This window comes from Python bivittatus, unplaced genomic scaffold (genome assembly GCF_059951505.1).
Source record: "Python bivittatus isolate LINGU-HERP-01145 unplaced genomic scaffold, Pbiv_v1 ctg000980_np1212, whole genome shotgun sequence".
Lineage (NCBI taxonomy): Eukaryota > Metazoa > Chordata > Lepidosauria > Squamata > Pythonidae > Python > Python bivittatus.
The window spans coordinates 42,633,679-42,654,582 of record NW_028277125.1 but is presented as its reverse complement, the minus strand read 5'-3'; the positions used below and the strand labels follow the sequence as shown (position 1 = coordinate 42,654,582).

General features: G+C 39.2%; 1 protein-coding gene across 2 annotated transcripts in view; it reads left to right on the top strand.

Annotated features, from left to right (window-relative positions):
* The window catches only part of ARHGEF4 (Rho guanine nucleotide exchange factor 4), a 175,324-nt gene that overhangs the window by 109,243 nt on the left and 45,177 nt on the right, over positions 1–20,904 (top strand). For both annotated transcript variants that reach the window (XM_088132236.1, XM_088132234.1), the window contains exon 6: positions 13,488–13,621. In XM_088132236.1, coding sequence (XP_087988362.1) covers positions 13,488–13,621 — 134 coding nt within the window. The remainder of the gene's footprint in view (positions 1–13,487; positions 13,622–20,904) is intronic.

The following is a 20,904-nucleotide window of genomic DNA, read 5'->3' as shown; positions in this document are numbered from 1 at the left end:
TATCATGTATTGGGCTCTTATGTTTGTTTTTGTTTAGAAATTCTTTATTCTTCTGGAAATAGATGTGACATGAGACATCTTTGATGACATCTCTTAATGTTGTAGTTTTAATAGCAGCAGCAGAAATCAGCTGGGAAAGTGCTGCTCAGCCCTGTTCCTGCACAATTGTCCTGCTCTACAACTGAACTCATGGCTACTTTTGTGCATCTTCTACCTTGTCCTATTGCTATCTGATATTGTGCAGGTGGTGACTGGAGAAAAGCCTTATTTTCAACTAAGTTATGACCTGATCAGCTATCAAAAAATGGAGGAATTTTGTAAGTTAGTGGACTTGTATCTCTATTTTCATCTTTCTCTTTTGTGGTTTCACCTTCTAATTGCCTGACATTAAAATTAGCAAAAATAAATATCTGGATTTTTTCCCCTCCATGTGCATGTGTGAGAGCTTGTGACCTTTTATGTGTTATCTCGATTTCTCTGTGTCCCATATTCAAAGCCACTAGGAATAGCAAGACGTTTGTCCAGTTTCAGCCAGTTTAAGATAGGCCAGGTCACTAGTTGTCATAATAGGATTGCTTATGCAACAGAGAGTCTTTGGGGTACCTTAAAGACCAACATGTTTAATATGGCATAGAATAGATGCTTTTAGATTTTAAGGTCACTTTGCTTTTTCTGCTGCAGTGGACTAATGTGGCTACCTCTCATTAGTCTTACATATAAAGATTTACATATAAAAGGTATAGTACATTGTGAGAAGGCCCACTTCTGCAGGTCAGTAGGTATCAGTAATACAGGAGCCAGTTTTACTAATATTTCATGTCACTGGTTTGATGCCAGTGTGAGAACTGTGCTACCTGGTTTAAAGTACAGTAGCCTGGTAACAATAACTATTATTATTATTATTATTATTGCAACTACTTTATTTTTTAAAAAGTATTTTAGGATGAAAGAGGATGTTTGGCAGTAAATTTGCATATGTCTCCTTTCAAGTGGAATGGGAGCAAAAGGGAATAGAAAATACACTGGATTTCCCTTGGGCATTAAGGGTTATTTTAAGGATCGTTATGCTCTGAGAAGGAGGACATTGCTGTTTACTTCCCCTTAGGAACTTCTGAACTTTAATAAACAAAAAACAGCAGCTAGCATTTTCCCTTGGTGTCACTAGCTTCAACACAATAAGAACTGACAGCATCTTTGCCCAGGAGATGGTTGGGCCTTTGATAGATGAGTAAAAGTGACACACTTCTTGGATTATTAATGCTATTCAAAGACATGTGTGTAAAGAAATCAAACCAAAAAATAAACATAGGTAACGGCTGGCACAATGAAGGGAAGAAATGGAGTAGCTTTGCCTTTCGATGGTAGTGGTGGCTCTTTCAACATGCTACCAAGGCAACTGGCCAGTGCAGTTTTTGGCGATTTGGGGCTGGCTCAGAAGTCTGAATTCTAATCTCAGCCCATCTGAAGAATATCCGGTTGGGGGAAACTGATTTGCTAATATGGTTGTCTGTGAATGGTGCCACAGTAATCAACATTGTACAAAAAAAGGCTTTCATATCCTTTGGTTTTGTTTATGTTCCCATTTCATATCAAGAGTCCAGTGCTTATTTACAAAAAGATCTGTGGAATGAACAGGTTTCCTGTAAATATTTCCCCCTAACATGCTTTTTCCTATTCTTACCCATCTGGTCAGCTGTTCATTGATGTACAGTTCTGTCACTTCACTGATTTTGAGTAATTCTACTTTTATTGAACATATTTTTAACTAGAAAGGCACCACACCCTTTAAAACTATGATTATTTTGCATTGTTAGGGTTTTGCAAGCACAACCTTTGAGAAACTTGTGCTTCTTCACCTTGATTGATTTGTGTGGTTCTATTTAAGAACTCATGCAATGAGACCATTGGAGTAACTTATTCAAAAGAACTAGCTTTTTTTTTTTTAAAATTAGTTCCTACATGCTAATTAGTGAAGCTCAAATAGTTTGATATTATTTTGTGATCTTTTAAAAATTCTCAGCTGCTATTTCTTTATTGGTTTGTATATTGTATGGTTGAAGGTTTATTTATATATATATTTTTAAACTTTGCCACCCAGAGTTGCTTTGGCAAATGGGGTGTCCATATACATCTAACTAAAAAATAAATGCTGATCAAAATTTACAATGTGTTCAACATGCAGTGGCTGACAAATTGCAGTTGGCTATGAGCTGCAGCCTCAAGCAATATTTGCTATTCTAAAAACTTCTGAGTTTATTTTTTAAAGTGAAATATAACAAGTGAAGAATTGTGTTGTAATTCCGGTACACTTTGATAATTGCCATCAAAGTTTCTGCAGGAAAGAGAATCAGACACTGTGAAAATAATGAACAAAAAACCTTAACTTTTCTCATTTTTAATGATAGAACACCCTGCTGGGCATAGGAAGTAGACAGATCCTAAGTCTCAAATCTATACTTCTTTGCTGTCTTGTTTTCATTATAAGTATCCCATTTTTGTGTGATTTTTATGCTATTTATTTCAATAAATATTGTGAGTACAGCGTGCAGTCTGCACCACATCCTGTTGCTTGCTCTGGAGAACAGTGCTATCATAATATAAATACTATTTTTTCTTTCATCAACTATTGGGACAAATGGTTGGGCTTCCACATCCTATGCCTCAGCTCCTTTTTTTTTTTTTTGCCTCCCCCAACATATTTTGGTAAACAATATGATGATGCAAATACCAGCTTACTTCCCAGTTCCCAGTAGATACTTTACTGTTTGTGCAGCCCTGAACTCTTTTAAAACTGCAATGTGTTATGCATTGTTATGCAATGTGACATTCATGTTCTCATTGCATTTTTTGTTAGCATTTATGTAGATAAAAAATACATCTAAGCATTCACATCCATACCATATAAACTGGTGGAAAAAGAAAGAGCAGGGAAGAAATGCTTTGAAAAATGTGTAACTTAGCAGTGTTGGTGTAGACAGAACCATAGTATAGGAGGACTTGAATGTACATGAAGGGGAATATGCTTAGTAATATCAGTAGGACACTGGACTTAGATGGGATAATGGTGCTGAGGTTATTAAACATATTTATTTATTTATCAAATTTGTCACCACCCATCTCATTGAAACGACTCTGGATGATTTACAAAACGGTTAAAATCAATTAAAATTACAATATACAATATGTAACAAGTGAGCTTCTGTTATTCAGATTACAATAGATATGTAGAACACAATGAAATTGGGCAAATGTTGAGCAGGATAACACCTATCCGTCTGTCTACCTATCTACTTTTTAAATTCAAAATCTGGACCACATCTGGAGTGGGGATGGATGGGGAATCAACTTACTTTCTAAAGTGTGTGAGGTGATAAGGGGTCTTTTACCTTTCTTGAACTTTTAAAAAATCCCCAATACTTGTAACAATACCAATGTCTTGCAGACAAGAGAGGCTTCTTTCTCTCTGTAAGCTGCATTGGTGCATTCTTTTTCTGAAGAACAAATGCTAGTCAGACTTCATTCATTCAGCCTAGGGTTTACCACACCATGAATCAACTGAGTGCAAAGCATCAATATTTGCTCTTAGTAAGCTTTATTCTATGATGGGATTATTTTTAATCCATGGTAGAGATATGGTATACCCCTTGAGATATTTCTTGAGTCTAAGACAGTGTTTCTCAACCTCAGCAAGTTTAAGATGTGTGGACCTCAACTCCCAGAATTCCCCAGCCAGCATGCTATCTGGGGAATTCTGGAAGTTGAGGTCCATACATTTTAAACTTGCTGAGGTTGGGAAACACTGGTCTAAGAAGCAGCCTGTGTTAGCTAATGCGTACAGTCAATCCAGAGAAAAAGAAGGACATCATGGGCTTCTGAAAGAACAGAAAGGTCTTGAAATCACCATCCAACCTGTGTATAAAAACATTCCCTTTCTTCAGCTATGTCTGGTGCTCCACCACTGAATGCTCTCCAGGGAAAAAAGCACAATTATCAGTGATAGTGGATTCCTCTTGACATGTTTTATTGGCTCAGGTATTTTAAACTATTTTTCTCAATTGGTTATGTGGTCTTTATGTATCTCACTGTTACTACAGTATATTGTTTTAATATTGCATTGACTTCAGATTTGATAAATCCATTGAAATCCATTTCAGTGGGTTAGTTTTTATAAAATCAGGTAAAAATATATATATTTATGAGCTCTCCAGAGTTGTTTTTTCATCATCATCATCATCATCATCATCATCATCATCATCATCATCATCTGCAAATAGAAGTAGAACGACTATGGCAAAAGAAAACAAAGATAGTACCAACAGTTATAGGCGCCTTAGGTGCAATCCCAAAACATCTGGAGCACCACTTGAAGACCATCGGCATTGATAAAATCACCATCAGTTAATTGCAAAAGGCAGCTTTACTTGGAACAGCTTATATCCTGTGACGGTAACTGTAACACCATCAAACAACATCTGCCTATCCCAGGTCCTGGGAAGGACTCGATAGGTGTATAAAAATGCCATATTCAGTCTAAACATCTGGCTGTGCAATCAATTGTGATAATGATGATGATGATGATGATGATGATGATGATGATACAGAACTGGAAAGCAAAATATATCCATTACGTTTCTCCAAGAAACAATGGCATAATATTAAATTACTTAAATCACGTGCTTGAATGTTGCACTTTCAATTCTCTACATTTTCTTTTTGTTTTACAAAAAGCAGTCAAGTATATATAGTCTAGGAGATAAAGTACAGGGGAAGCTAAATCTGGTCCCTGCTACAAATGGTCTCCTTCATTAGTTGCTATTTGCCTTCCAGGCACATACTAGAGATAACCTTTGATCCTTCTAATTTTATACATCTAGAAATGTTTAGAAATGTATAAAGAAACAATTGATCAGACACCTTGACATTTACAAGATTCACCTTGGAGAATTTATATGAGGCTCTGAATCATGATTATCTTGTGTGATTTTTATGTTGTGGGCTTTTCTTCAGGTTGGCTCTAAGAAGTTCAAGTCTCAGGGGCTCCTGCAGAAGCTAATGTATTGCTAATAAAACAGTGTGAAATTACACAGCTGTCAGTTCCAACATTGACTGTATCGACCTACACAATATAATGTAAAATAGAAACGGAAAGGAAAGAATAATGCCTGCATTTAAATCCCAAGTGGATCCATGGGAACAGTCTGTTACGGCTATCATTGAAACAGCTTTATCTTGACAATTAAACCTGCATGTTCTTCGCATTACAGGAGCAACTGGGAAGAGACTGAGAAAAGAAAGCAATTTGATGGTGCTTCAAACTTCCCTCCAACCTCAATTAGCATGGTGAAAAATGATTTCAGTTTCCAGCTCTTAGAATCATAGAATGTAAGACCTTCAGGATCATCTAGTTCAACCTAGTGGAGGAATCCATTGCTATAACAACTTCAACAGATGGCCATACATGTATTTAAATGCTTCCAGTGAAGGAGAGTCCATTACTTCTTGAGGCAGTCTGTTCCACTACTAAAGAGTTCTTACCATTAAGAAATGGTTCCTTACATCTGCTTGAAATTCTTCCTTGTAATTTAAATCCATTATTTATTTTCTCACCTTTTGGAACAACTCTGAACAGTTCTTCCCCACCCTCTTCATGACAGCTCTTCAGATACTTAAAGACAGGTATCATGTATCTCCACAATCTTCTTTTCTCGAGGCTAAATATATCCAATACCCCCAACAGTTCCTCATAGGTTTATTCTTCCAGGTGCCTTTTCTTCTTCGTTGCTGTCCTTTGGACATACTCTAGTTTGTCAATGTTCTTCCTAAAATGCAGAACTGGATGCAATATTATAAATATGGTCTGACCAAAGCAGCATAAAGAGAAACTGAATTATCTTGATCTTCACTATACTTCTGTTGATGCAGGCTTGGATTGTGTTTGCTCTTTTTGCATCTGCATCACACCGTTCATGTTCACCTTGTGTATGTACTGCTGCCCAGAATGGTCCCTGCCATCCTATAGTCATGCATTTAATTTTTCTTACTGAACTGTAGAATTTTGCACTTTTCTCTGTTGAAATTCATCTGACTAATTTCTACCCATTGTTCCAGCTTTTCAAGATACTCATGAATCTTCATATTATGAAGACTTTGTTGAAGTCAGGGTATACTATATCATCTGAACTGGCCACTTTTTCAAAAAGGAGATCATGCTGGTTTGGTATGACTTGTTATTGATAAAACCATGCTAGTTCCTGCTAAACAGGGCATTATTTTCTAAATAAGCTCATACTGATTATATTTTGTTCCACTGTTTTGGTCAGTACTGATGACAAACTGACTGTCCTGTAGTTACCCAGCTCTTTTTTTCCTTTGAAGATAGGAACAATGCTTGGTCTTTTCCACTCTTCTGGAACTATGCCCATCCTCCATGATTTCTCAGATATTATAGAAAGGGGCACTGAGAGGACAACCACAAACTCCTTCAAAATTCTTGGATGTAACTGATCTGGCTGTCACCACTTAAACATGCCACTCATCTTGGATTGCCACTCTCTCCTTGTGTCAGTGGTTCTGGTTAGGTCCATTTGACAGCAGTTCCTCTTTTGGGAGATTAGGTTTGAAGTCTGGAAGTGCTCCTTGACATCCATCTGCCTGTGGATTCCCAGGGGCACCAATGGCAAGAAATGCATTTGCACAAGTATATCTAGTGTAGGAGCTGCAACCATTCCTAAAGCCTTGAACCTGTTAACAGTTACGGATGCTTTGGTTACATTCCAAATGGTATACTACTGTACAATGTGTTCTCTGTGTGGCCACCTTTAAGGCATAGCCCAAAACTGCAGCTGATGCAAGGTACCAGTTAGGTTTCTGATTATCGCACAATGCTGGGGTGCATTATTATTATTATTTTTTTTTAATCTGCGCTCAGTCGTTACCGACTCTGCAGTGACTGCTTGGACGAGTCCTTGCAGTTTTCAAGGCAAGGTGTTTCGGAAGTGGTTTGCCAGAGCCTCCTTCCTAGAGCAGAGCCCAGCTGGTGAGCACAGGAGGCGGGGTTTCCATTGCTTCGCGCCCTTTTCGGGCGAGCGCGGTTTCGCGCTTACCGGCAACTGCTCCTGACTCCTTTTGCAAGGCGCTGCCAGCATTTTTCCTCCTACCGGAGTGAGAGTCCCCATTTATCTACTCACGTGAGTTTTCGAACTGTTGGGTTGACAGGAAGTGGGGAGGAAACAGGAGCTCACCCTGCTAACGCGAAGGCTAGACTCGAACCGCTGAAGCGTCAACCATTTCTGGCCGGCAACTTTCAGCGTCATTAAGCCTTGCACTGGTTGCCATTTACTTTCTGGGTGTAATTTTAGTTTTACAGTCCTAAATTATTTAGGCTGTGATTATCAGATGGGTCACCTCTTTTGATATAAAGCTATCCTGGCATTAAGATGATCAGGAGAGGCTCTCTTAAAAATATTGTCATTTTCAGAGATCTCTTTATTTAGGCATGAGTGTGTGTGTGTGTTAATTCAAAGCCATGTAAGGTACTTCTCTTGGATTTCTGCTTGGCCCCCACTGTGCCTGCTTACAGGAAAAGGGTTAAATCTTCTCTGTTCAGCCAGGTGTTTCTGGTTTAACTCTAATAGTGGTTTTGGCAATGTTAATGACATAACTGTTTTGTTTTTATTTTTTTAAATCTTATCCACCTTAAGTGTCCTTGGTCAGAAAGGTGGGATGCAAAGTGTATAAAAACAATGCGATTGGAATGTAATGGATTAAGTCTCGTCCACCTCTTTTTTCTGGCTCTATGTATAAGTTATTCCATGCCCTAATTTCTATTACTGTGTGGAAAATCTTCTACTTGTTTTCATTCTGGTATTTGAGCAGCTTTTTTCAGTTGCTACAAGCAGCAGAACAGTTGGCTGAAATCTGCCACTGCGGCTTTCTTTAGCTAAGCTTGAGCAGCTAATCCAGAGCGAAATGATGTTTTGCAGGATTGCTCGCAACACTGAAGGAGCTGATCCCTACACAGGAGTTAATCCAAGAAAACAAATGTATGCTTGGCAAAAACACATTGGGTTGCAAGGGGGTTTAGGATAGATGGAATAGATTTTAGCGCAGGCTATAACTTTTTATTTTCATCTCAGTACCATTTATATAGCAACAGAGGGGGGCAAGAACAGCAACAAAAGAGGAGAGAGGGAGAAAGCTGTAAAAATGGCAGGAGAGATTTGTCTTCAAGATGAAAATTATAGAGCTCAATAATGGAACAGGCAGAGACAGCACTTTAAAGAAAAAAATATAATGAAACATTTGATGAAAAAATAAAATTCCATGCTGTGGAACAGGGAACAGCTCACAAGGAAATACCTTGATCTAAGGAGACATTCCTCCCACATCAACCATTTATTTTTTCAAAAGCTTAAATAGTTTGGTTTAGTAACTGACCTTGTAGAACTCTTTTTCTCCATCAGAGCTGGGGGTGGCAGAGCAACTGGCAAAATGGGGTTCAAGGAACAAAAAATAGGGAGTCAGAGAACATTGCTGAGCAGATTAGTGGGCAGAGCCAAACCTGCTACTGTTGCATGTGCCTGAATCAATACTATTCATATATATCAGGGTAAGTATACACACACTACACTCTCTGTATGTGTGCGCAACACAACAAACAGACTTTCTTTGTTGCATATTCACATGCAATATACATGCAACCTCGTGGACAAAAAAGATATATACATGGCCCATTCATATGACTTGCACACAGACTAAGCTGATACCCTCTTGCACATGCATGCCTGTACAACTGAAGCCTTTTTCAGGCATTATTCAAATGAATAGCATTCTACTCATTTTCAGGAGATGAGGGATGACCTTGCTAATTCTCCAGCCATGCACTGTTCTCCATGTTTGTGTGTGTGTGTGCACACATGTGCCTAAGTCAGTGTTAACTGCTGGCGACTGCCTGGCCAAGTCACTGCGGTTTTCTTGGTAAGAGTTCAGAAATGGCTTGTCACTACTATTGCCATGTTTAGAGGACAACCAGTTGTAGTAGCAAACCTTTTGTTGGTGATAAATTGTATGTAGGGTAATGCTCCAATATAGATGGTCCTTCTCTACATGTGGATAATGACACAAGGGAGGCTAGGCTCGTATACTTGGCTATACTTCCCTTTCTCTCTTATGCACACAGGGTCAGACTTGTCCATTAGTGTATCAGTAGGCTAGGGTGGGGCTCATATTCCATTATTTTCTCTAGTGGTGGTACTGCATTATGATTGACTCTGATGGCATAGTGGAGTGGCAGTGGGACTAGCAGTAGTGCAGGCAGGCATGCAGGTTTAGGCAAGAATAAGCAGTCTCACTTCTTACAGACTGGACAATTGATGCCCTTTTCTTCCTTCCTGTTCCCCTCTGGGTTTATTTTCTTTGCCATCGTTGTCCTTTTGTCATGTGGCATTTTTGTGTTTTTTGTTTTGTTTTTATTTTTAAATGTTGTAACAACTGTAAACTGCCCAGAGTCAGTGGGAGTCGGGCAGCATATAAATTTAATAAATTATTATTATTGGTCACACAGTCAGCCAGTTGTTTAGACTGGATTTGGCATTTTTATACACCTATTGAGTCCTTCCCAAGGACCTGGGATAGGCAGATGTTGTTTGATGGTGTTAAAGGCATTGTCTCAGGATGTAAGCTGTTCTAAGTAAAGCTGCCTTTTGCAGTTGACTGATGGTGATTTTGTCAATGCTGATGGTCTTCAGATGGTGCTCCAGATGTTTTGGAATTGCACCCAAGGCATCTATAACTATTGGTACTATCTCTGCTTTCTTTTGCCATAATTGTTCTACTTCTATTTGCAGGTCTTTATATTTTGTAATTTTCTCCAGTTCTTTTTCTCCTATTCTGCTGTCTCCAGGTATTGCAGTGTCTACTATCCAGACTTTTTTGCCTTTCCTATCAACAACTGTTAAGTCTGGGATGTTGTGTGGCAGACACTTGTCTGTTTGAATTCTAAAGTTCAGTAGCACTTTAGCTTCTTCATTTTCTATTACAGTGGTACCTCGGGATACAAACGCCTCTACTAACGAACTTTTCGGGTTACGACCAGCTCCGGCCGCAAAAATTTACCTCAATGTGTGAACTCCGCCTCAGGGTATGGTCATTTTTACGCCCTGACACATGGTCTGCGGCCATTTTTCCGCCCCTGACACGTGGTTCACGGCCATTTTTCCACTGCGCCGTGTGGCGCCCGGCTTTTTTCACGCCGTGCTGCGCTGCGCCCGGCCGTTTCCCCGCCCCTGATGCGTGGTCCGCGGACACCAGAATGGATTAATGGTAATTACATTGAACCTTATGGGAAAATTTGCTTCGGCGTGCGACCAAATTCGGAGGGCGGAACGGATTAACCGGATTTACATTGAACCCTATAGGGAAATTTCCTTCGGGTTACGACCAATTCGGGATACGCCCAGAGTCACGGAATGGATTAAGTTCGTATCCCGAGGTACCACTGTACTTTGTTTTGTGGTCCCACCAGTTCTTGCTTGCAGGCAAATGGTATTTCTTGCCAATATTCCAATGCACCATTGTTGCTACTTTGTCATGCTGTTGTTTGTAGTCAGTCTGTGCAATCTTCTTGCAGTAGCTAACTAGGTGGTCCACTGTTTCTTCGGCTTCTTTGCAGAGGTGGCATTTGCTGTTTGTTGCTGTCTTCTCAATTCTGGCTTTGTATGCACTTGTTCTTACAGCTTGGTCTTGTGCAGCCAGAATTAGCTCCTCTGTCTCTTTCTTCAACTTTCCTGTTCTTAGCCATTGCCAGTTCTTGTTATCTGTTTTGCCTGCTTGTTTTTTTGTGTACTGGCCATGTAATACTTTGCCTTGCTATGTCTCTTTTCTATTCTTCATTTGGTCTTTCTTGTAGGCCAGTTTGGTTTCTTCAGTATTCAGTAAGCCTTCATGGTGTACTAGCTTCAGTGCATCTTCTTCACTGTCCTTCAGATATTCTTCCAATGCCCTTTTTTCCTCTTCAACTGTCTGGTGTACTTGCAAAATTCCATGCCCACCAATGCTCCTTGGTAAGTAGAGTCTGTCAACATCACTGCATGGATGAAGGGCATGATTCATTGTCATTATTTTTTTGGTCTTCCTATCCAGGGCTTTTAGTTCAGCTTGAGTCCAGTCTACTATTCCAGCTGTATATATAATTACTGGAATTACCCAGGTGTTAATCGCCTTGATGGTATTTCTGCCACTGAGTTTGGACTTTAAGATCTTCTTCACTCTTCTGATGTATTCACTACTAACCTTTTTCTTGATTTAGTGTGCTTGATGTTGTCAGTCTGAAGGATGCCCAGGTATTTGTAGTGATCTTCTTCATCCAGACTCTTGATGTTATTTCCCTAGAGCATCTTGATTCCTTCAGTTTTCACTATTTCCCCCCTACTGATGGTAAGGGTATCATCATCATCATCATCATCATCATCATCATCATCATCATCATCATCATCATCTGAAAAGGCTGCCAGCTCAGCATCATTGTCATGCCACTAAGTCTTATATGGATGTTGCTTTATAAATCACTGTGATTGGTGTTTGAAACATGGAAAAGCCTCTGTTATCATGATTATAATAAGTGAAGGGAACTAAAGAAAATAGGAAGGAACAGGTATCAAGATCTGAAAGGATTCCAGGAATCAAGAACAAGTGGAGAGGGGGGAAAGTTCAATGCCTAGGCAGGGAATATTTGTTGCTTTCTATAAAGGAAACTAGAAAGCTGCCTTCTTCCTAGTCCTACTGTTGCTTCTTTGGGTTCATTGGTTGCCTATATTAACTAACAGCATCTTCCTATTATTTCAAATGTATGTCTTTCTCAATGCTTCTGTGGTGCTTCTGTGACTGAATTTGGACCTTTGGCATGCAACAGAAATGTTCACTGAGGCAAGAACTGAAAAAGGAAGGAAGCTTGCATTTCCAATATGCATTCTTCTATGATGCGGCAGGGCTGAGCAACTGTTTCTCACTCTTTCTCAGCTGTAACATTTTAGTAATCCAACTAACAGTCCTTTTAGGTCAGATATTGTTACTATCTCTGTGGTCCTTGTGTTTAACAGATGGCAACTTCTTTTAAGGCCAGCTATTGGACTAGAATCTTTGGGCACTTCACACTAATGCTTTGCACCACTTTGGGATCTTCTCTGCACCTGATTGTGCTCACACTGTCAACTGTTTTAGAGAGTGATTTGTTTTTAATTTTATTCTGTTAACTAAAATAACAGGAAAGTTTATGTTGGTTTTTTTTTGGAATCTCTGTGACCATACAAATTGTATGAAAAATCTGTTTTCTAATTGGCAGGAATTTCTGCCTCATCCCACTTTTGGCTCCATGCCTCAAGGTATCCCATAGAGATTAGCATCCTGTTCATGAAACGTGTAACTTCTAATAGACATAGTTTAAAACTTAATTATCTCCTACCACTATCATTCAGCTGCCATAGCAACATATAGTCATGGTCACAATTATTGGGAAAAGCCTGGTTTTAAATTGGTTATGAACTTTAATTTCCACTGTTACTACTTTTGGGGGGAGGAGGGGGGTTAATGCAACAGAGATACGGCAGCAAAGGATCTGGAAAGGATATCAATGTTTTTTGTTACATTTTCTCCCATCGACTTTTTTCCATGTAGCTTTTGATCATAGCAACTTCTTAGCATTTTTTTGCAAGTCACCTGATAATTGCACACTGATACATATGCTGAAATAGAGAGATAGGAGAAGTTCACTCACAGTATTTTATAATGGGAGTGAGGGGATTTTTTTCCAGTCAGGAGTTAGGTCTTTGCACTCTTCTGTTGGTCAGGGAGGGAAAGAGGATAAGCACTTATTGGTTCAGCGTGTTGTGTATTCTCTGCATTTTGAGACTGGCAGATGAGAGCAAAATTATGGGCTGGTTTCAAACTACTGTGTGTGGGATTGTGGTGAAATGGTGCTGGAGTAGAAGTACCTTGAGAAGAAATTAATCTGTTATAAGAAGGTGCAGGCTGTGGTATAATAGACTCCAAATTCATATCCTTTCTCCAAGAAGTACTGGTTAGTGTGCTTTCCTCACAAGAGCTCTGTAAAATAGTTGTATTTGTTTACAAATTATTAAGACAGGGCAGCATGTTGGATTCAATGGCAAAGAGATGCTTCAGAGTGTGGGGTTGCACACATTGCATCGTTCTGCAACTCCTTAAGACAAAGGTATCTTTTCCTGGGATTGTGCTGTAACAGCACATGCTTTGCAACATTTTTTGCCTGCAAATCCAAAGCAGTTCATAGCCCTAAAAATTATAATTCTGTGTCTGTTTTTTATTAGACTTTTAAAATGTATAGACTGATTATTTGTATTTATATTTCTTGCATTCATGATTTCAACATACTAATCACGATACTTCCTTCCATCCTGATTTGGCCAACATCCTTGAACAAATATGTATATATATATATGTATTTGTCATTTTAGTAATTGCTGACGGATCACTAGAGAAGACCAGTGATGATATTGGGAGTGAAGAGGATTTGTATGAAGATTTCCGAAGTTCGAGTCATCGTTATGGCCACCCAGGTGGTGGAGGAGAGCAACTTGCTATTAATGAGGTACTGCAGTTCTTAGTAACTAAGGCAAATAAAATACATTTAATGTTAAATGCATTTTCTAATAGCTCATTTATCTCTTCTCACAGCAAGATTTAAAGTTACGGCTTAAAAGTATAGGCCAATATCCTTATGAAATTAAAAGCAGATTTAAACGGACATTCCTGTAATACTTCAAAAAGAAAATACTTAGTAAGGATGCTAAAAACATTTCCCAGGAGAGGGGGGTCCCACAATGACAAAGCAACAAATGTCTAACCTTTCCACTGGGCCCGGCACGCATTGCATTGTCACCAATTATAAAGCACTCCTTTAAATAATGAAGTGCCCATCCATTTAGATCAGAAGTAACTTCTAAGGGATCAAGGGCCACATTCGGCTTCCTTATCTTCTTGAAAATTGCAGGAACCCATCTCATGATGTGGTGGAAGTGGCATAGCCAATATTTATTTTGATTTTTTTTTTAATTTTATTTTTGGGAGGGTTAGGGGTGGAAGTGGGAGTGGAAGGCCACTAGGACAAATTGCTGCTATGTAAAGTAGGTGACAGGTAACCTTTCAAGAAAGAACATTCTATATTCTTCCTGCCTCATCTTGCTGTGGAGGAGTGTCAGGTTCAGCCCAAGAACAGCAACAAGACAATCCAGTACAGTTCAGTTCCTTTATTAGCTTGCACCTAATAGACAGAATCTCGCCAGACTAAACCTATGCTAAAGCAACTAGTGGATGTAACCCGTAAGACTCTAGGGAGGGGCCAGCCTCATCCTCTTCTTCTTCCCACTGTTCTGCTGTGGGCTGAGGCGCTTGCCCTGGAATGTCTCTCCCCCCTCCTGACAATCTTGAAGTTCCATTCCAGAATCTTCCCCGCTCATGCCATCCATTGCAAGGAGTTTGATGTAAGGCCTCAGATTATGACCTTACTCCTGGACTGGCAAGCAGAGGGAAGACAGTCCTAAAGATAATATGAGTCAATACAATAAAGCTAGAATTTTGCTGGCCCCATCATCATCATCATCTCCAATTAATAGCCATTAATTAAAAATTAATGTTTGGAATTAACTGAACACTGGTCTAGTGAGCATCATTCAATCCAGTAGATGCACAGAAAAGGGCTATAAGCATCTTGATATTTACTGTCATCTGACACAAGATTTACTTTGAAAAGGGTGCTAGAGCTGTCTTTGTTGTCCCACAGATTCATCTAAGTTGTACATTCAGAAAATGAGCTGGGAGTCTTAGATACAGCTGATGGGTTTAATAAGTCGTATTCTTGCTTCATATAAAAGGGAAGTGACAGAAATTCTTGGAGCGGCTAGTGATATTATGGGCAAAAGCTATATTTCTCTGATTCTCTGAGCATTTATTGAGAGAAGATTCATGAGTCCCCTAAGTTGTGGTGTTTTTTTGATGACGCCGTAGTGGCCTGCTTTTCGTTCTAAATCATAATCCACAAGTAATAACCACGGTGGTGAATGCATTTACTGTGCTAAAGCCAAACCCCAGAGGCCCCTGCTTGGCTTCCAACAGTACCTAAAACAGGCCATCTGGTCCTCTTTGTTAGGTTCTGTTGAGAAATAGTTCTGACATTGTCCTGGCAGCGAGGGATGTACCAGCAAAGAAGGTGATATGCAATTCTGCAATTGCTGTTCATGTGACAGTTCACCAGCAAATGCTTGCAGACTTGCTGCTTTTTTGCCCCCCAGGTCCCTCTGAATGGGTGGGGCCACCACGCTTGCTGGCCTATCTTTCTGAAATCAAATTTTTGCTTTGCTAGCTCTTGCAAGGAGATTAGTTGTCTCAGACATAAGGTAGTTGTTTTTTACTGGACATTTTGAAATATTGACAGCCTAAGTATTTCAGGGAAGTTATTTAATTATAGCCCATTGTCTCTCTACCATTTTGTCTTCCTGACCAGCTTTGAAGTAAATTAAAAAAAGACAGAGGCTGCCCAGTTGACTCAGTAAGATTATTGACAGAATGGAAAATGATCTCTTTCCCCCATCCTCTATTCATTCAAAAACTTTGGTACAAAAAGAGAGTGCTTGGCTTCCCATAAGCTCACCAAAGCAGCTGTATTGTGAAAGTCTGATCTGTGCTGAGCAGTTGGCATACTGGAAAGTGTGCTGTGTAACTATTTATAATCACCCACAGGAATGCAGTTATTTTAAGATCAAAAATTAATTTGTAGCAAAGGATTTTCTACAGACAAAAACCTTAACTTGCTGCTCTTCTTCTAACGAAGGGCGTTTGTTATTTTGCTGAAATAGCAGGAGCAGCTGCCAACGGTAGTGGATTTTGCTTTTTAACATTCAAGTAGATTTTCCAGTGATGAGGTTAGTTTCTACAAATGCATCCCCCAGGTAGACATGAAGTGTCTTTGATGATGTTGTCTGTACAGAATAATATCAGTTGCTCTCTGATTATATATCTTGTAATGTTTTTATTAAATTGTACACAGTTTTATAAAAAGTTACAGACTTTATAAGAAGGTAAAAGAAAAATTTCTAAACAGATTACACAAATTAAGATAAACTAAAATAGGATGTAAGTTCTAGAGAAAACCTAACCTACTTAGAATATAAATTACTAAATTTCTAAACTGTTAAGTATATAAGATACTCATATATGTGTGTGTGCATATATGTATTCACACACACACACACGCCTTTGAATCAGGTTTTCAGTTTTTTTTTTTTAACTCCTGATGACTGCCTGGATTAGTCCTTGCAGTTTTCTTGGCAAGGTTTTTTGGAAGTGCTTTGCCATTGTCTGCTTTCTAGGGCTGAAAGAGAGGGACTGGCCCAGGGTCACCCAGCTGTAACCTTTCTAAGATTGAAAAAAAAGGAACCCTGCATGTTCTCTAATGCACCCATGAGTTTTTCCTTTGAAATGGTTTCTAATAATATAGAGTACCAAATGTCTAAAAGTTGGAATACTAGTTTCCTTCCATTTCTGGACTACAATGCTTCCATAACATTAATCTAATACTGTGTTTATTTTTAATATTTTTATTTTTTTTCCTCAAAAGATAATGAAAGACATAATTCTGGTATTGCTGGTACAGAGAGATAAGCAGATCTTGTTTATTTCTTTGAAGACTGATTTCCAAACCCCATTGGACCTGATTGCTGTATATTTAAAAATTTTTAGAACTACCTTCTTTTGCTCCTCATTATGCATCATAGAGGAATAAAAATAGTTTTAACAGAGGTTCAAGGCAATTCACTATGTTAGAGCCACAATAAAATAATAATTATTCCTCTTCCTGCCAGTGGCTTCAACACAACTCCGTCAGGTCATCTACATAGTAAACAGGGGAGTATTGCCTCATGCAGGAGCTGTTTCTATATTCACCACTCAGTTACTAGCAACACATGATAAACTAATCATACAAGTGAGTCTTGGCACTTTTTTAAAAAAAGAAAAGCACCTTCAATTAGAAGAAGGTGGGAAAGAGAAACAGTTGGGAGAGGAGATGCTTAAGCTTTTTCTCCATGTTGAAGCAGGCGATACAATCCCCCCATTACATAGCTTCAGCGGCTTAACGACGCTGAAAGTTGCAGGCCAGAAATGGTCAACGCTTCAGCGGTTTGAGTCCAGCCTTCGCGTTAGCAGGGTGAGCTCCTGTTTCCTCCCCACTTCCTGTCAACCCAACAGTTCGAAAACTCACGTGAATAGATAAATGGGTACTCTCACTCCAGTGGGAGGAAAAATGCTGGTGGCGCCTTGCAAAAAAGGAGTCGGGAGCAGTTGCTGGTAAGCGCGAAAAATCGCGCGTGCCCGAAAAGGGCGCGAAGCAACGGAAACCCCGCCTCCTGCACTCGCCAGCTGGGCTCTGCCCTAGGAAGGAGGCTCTGGCAAACCACTTCTGAAACAATTGCCTTGAAAACTGCAAGGATTCGTCCAAGCAGTCACTGCAGAGTCGGTAACGACTGAGCGCAGATTAAAAAAAAACAACAAAACCAAAAAGCTATTGCATGTATAGAGTGATTACATCAGGCATAGACTAAACCAGTCTTCTCCAAGCTGTTGCCTTCCATTCAGAATGGGACTGATTGAGGAACCAAGTTGCACAACCTTAAATTGTACTTTATAGTGGAATCTGAAGAACTAGGGCCTGTATGCAGGGTGGCATATTTTATTTTCATTCTACACTGGAAATAAAACAATTATGTTTCAATTGGATTGTCTCTTTATGTTCTTCTAATCAAAAGTTCATGAAATGAAGTCCAGGGTTTTTTAAATAATTATTCATATTTTTTGTTCTTTCCTGGCAACTTGAACTTTGTGGGTGTATTTTTTTTTTTTTTTAGGAAATGATTCAAGTACACTCTCCCAACCTTGGTTATTATTGTATTTTATTTCCTCTCTTGAGCCCTTGCAGTGTCACACCAACATTAGCTTTGTACCTCAGGCCTTGCTGTGGCAAGTCTGTTGTCACTTCACTTCTATTTCACCCTTTTCCCCACCTCCAGATCAAAACTAAATCAGAGACTGTTCATCTGAGCAGCCTGCCAGTAAATGGAATTCATGAAGTGCTATCTGCGCTTAAACCATCTAGAAATAATTTCAAATGGCATGTAATTGCAGCTCACTTTCCCTATCTTTCTTGCAGCAGGTTTCTACTCTTTGGGTTTTTTTTTTTTAAAGTTGTCATGGATCTAGATGTCTAAAATAAAATCACTCCACTCTTGCTCTGGTACAGGCTGGATGGTATTTAAATATGCTCTGAATATCACTATTCATCCTGTTACTATTACTGAAAGGACAAAAATGAATTTTGATTTATATTACTTTAATATGAAAAACATGGTCAATATTTCCTCTTCTGTTAAAGTAAAAATTTTAGTTAGGAAGGACTTTGGAGGCTGTGCCCAAGGCCAGAGGGGGGACACAAGTAACTCTGGGACCAAAGGTTTTATATCCCCTTTCTCTGTTAATATACAACATAGACTGCCTTTGGATTTCAGTGACAATGCTACAAATTTCAGAAAAGTAATTATTTGGAGTCTGATTCATACCCAGTGACTTTTCTACCACATTGTCAATTTTCAAGCATTTCTTTTCTGACAAGGTAACACTTGCTGTCTCATTTGGGGGTTGATTTCACACAAATGACTTCTTATATGAAAATGAGGTAGGAAGTCACTGTCTGTGAATTTTATCACCTTTGATTAAAAAAAGAAACTGAACCCATCCTAGGATGAACCTTGCAGCCTGATCTTTTGACTATTTACTAGGAAGAAAGGGCTACTGAATTTCAATAGGTTTTACTTCTTATTTATTTGTCTTTAGACAATGAAATATCTGTATTTCTTAAATAACTCAGTTTTACTTGATGGTGGACAGCCCTCCAATTACAAAGAAGAAATGTCCACAGGTATAGCTTTTTTTCATCCCTGTATCACAAATTGTATTTCTCAACATAAATTGGCATGTGTTCTAGTATTTTAAAATGTATAGGAGCAGGTACCCATTTAAAAGAAACTGGAGCACGCACACTAGATTTCAGGAGAGCCAATTTCATCAAGCTTAGAGAAATACTAGGTGGGATCCCATGGACAGATAAATGGGAGCACAGCAGGGCTGGGCACTTCTCAGAAATGATACTGGAAGTACATGGCACACATTCCAATAAGAAAAACAGGAAACTGTTGTGGGTGCAGAAGGAACTTTTAACTTAGCTAAGAGTTAAAAGGGACATGTATAAAAAATAGAATCACAAAGATGTATACTACCAAGTATATCAGTAGAAAGAAAGTTAAAAAAAACCCTTAAAACACAAAAGGAGACATAGGCTTTCAAGGAAAGCTAAAAGTATAAAAAATGACCTTTTTACTATATCAGTAGTAAAGTAAAGAAAAGGAAAGGCTGGTCCCCTGCTAAGAGTAGATGGTAGGATAATAATAGGTGAGTGCCAGAAGGCAGAGCTCTTCAATTCCTACTTTGCCTCTTCTTCCCAAAGAGGAACTTTGTTCAAAACAACCTGTGTTTAAAACTTAAGCAAAACAATCAGCAAAAGGAGGGAGTGGCAACCCAAGGTAAATAAAGAAATGGTTAGGGAGCACCTGGCTACCATAAATGAGTTTAAGTTTCCAGAACTAGAGCAATTATATTTGAGAGACTTGAGGGAGCCTACAGATGTCATCTTGGAAATCCTTTCTGTGATCTTTGAAGAATCATGAGATGGATGCAGTGTCAGAGGACAGGAGAAGAACAAATGTTGTTTCTATGCAACTAAGTAACTGCAGACTGGTTAGCTTGATTTTGATACTAGGCAAAAAATTGGGACAAATTGTTAAGCAGTCAGTTTGTAAAGCAATGCATTGTTTGGCAGAAGCTAGTATAGGTTTCTAATGTGATGCAACTTCTAAAAAAGGAAATGCAGTCCTAGGCTGCTTCAGTAGAAGTATAATGTTAGGTAAAAGTAATCTTTCCTCTCTGTAATGTGCATCTAGTTTGGGCACTGCATTTTAGGATGGACACTGGCAAACTGGAGTGTTTCCAGAGGAGAGCAATCAAGCTGCTAAGGAGCTTAGGAGGAACATCCTTTAAGGAACAATAGGAGGCATTGGGTATGTGTAGCTTGGAGAAGATTGCAGAGAGACATGAAATCTGTCTTCAGGTATCTGAAGGACTGACATATAGAAGATGGGACAGAATTGTTTGGAATTCTTCCAGAAAACAGAACAACAACAACAACAACAAAAAAGTGGATTTAAATCACAAGGATACAGATTTCAGGTGGACATCAGGAAGCATTTCTTAATCTTAAGAGTTGTTCAACAATGGATCAGACTGTGTCAGGAAGTGGTACACTCTCCTTTGTTGGAGATGGAGGTGGATGGCCAACTGTCGGAGATACTGTGGTAAAGGATTTCTGTGCTGGGCAGGGGGTTGAAAATATATTTCCAAGGTCCTCCTTCTGTGATTCTAGTATTACCGGGGTAATGGCTCTGTTGCTTTATATCTTGCAAATCTGAAAATACACCTCTGCCCGTTGCCTTTATAGTCCAAGAAACTAAGGAGGGCCCCTTCTGAGACATTTGCCACGCTCCCATTCCTTCCGTGGGCTAAGCTGCCTCTTATCTGACCGTTGTCTAGTCTGTGGCTCTTCCTTCTGTCTCCCAAGGTCATTCCCACATGCCATTACATCTTCATGGCCTGTGCCTTGAAGGCAATGATCTACCCTGGAAGAAAGACTAAATCCTGCAGCCTCACTTAATGCTATACGCACACTTACATCGCATACAAAGGTCTCCAATCCATAATCGCGCTGCTGCTATA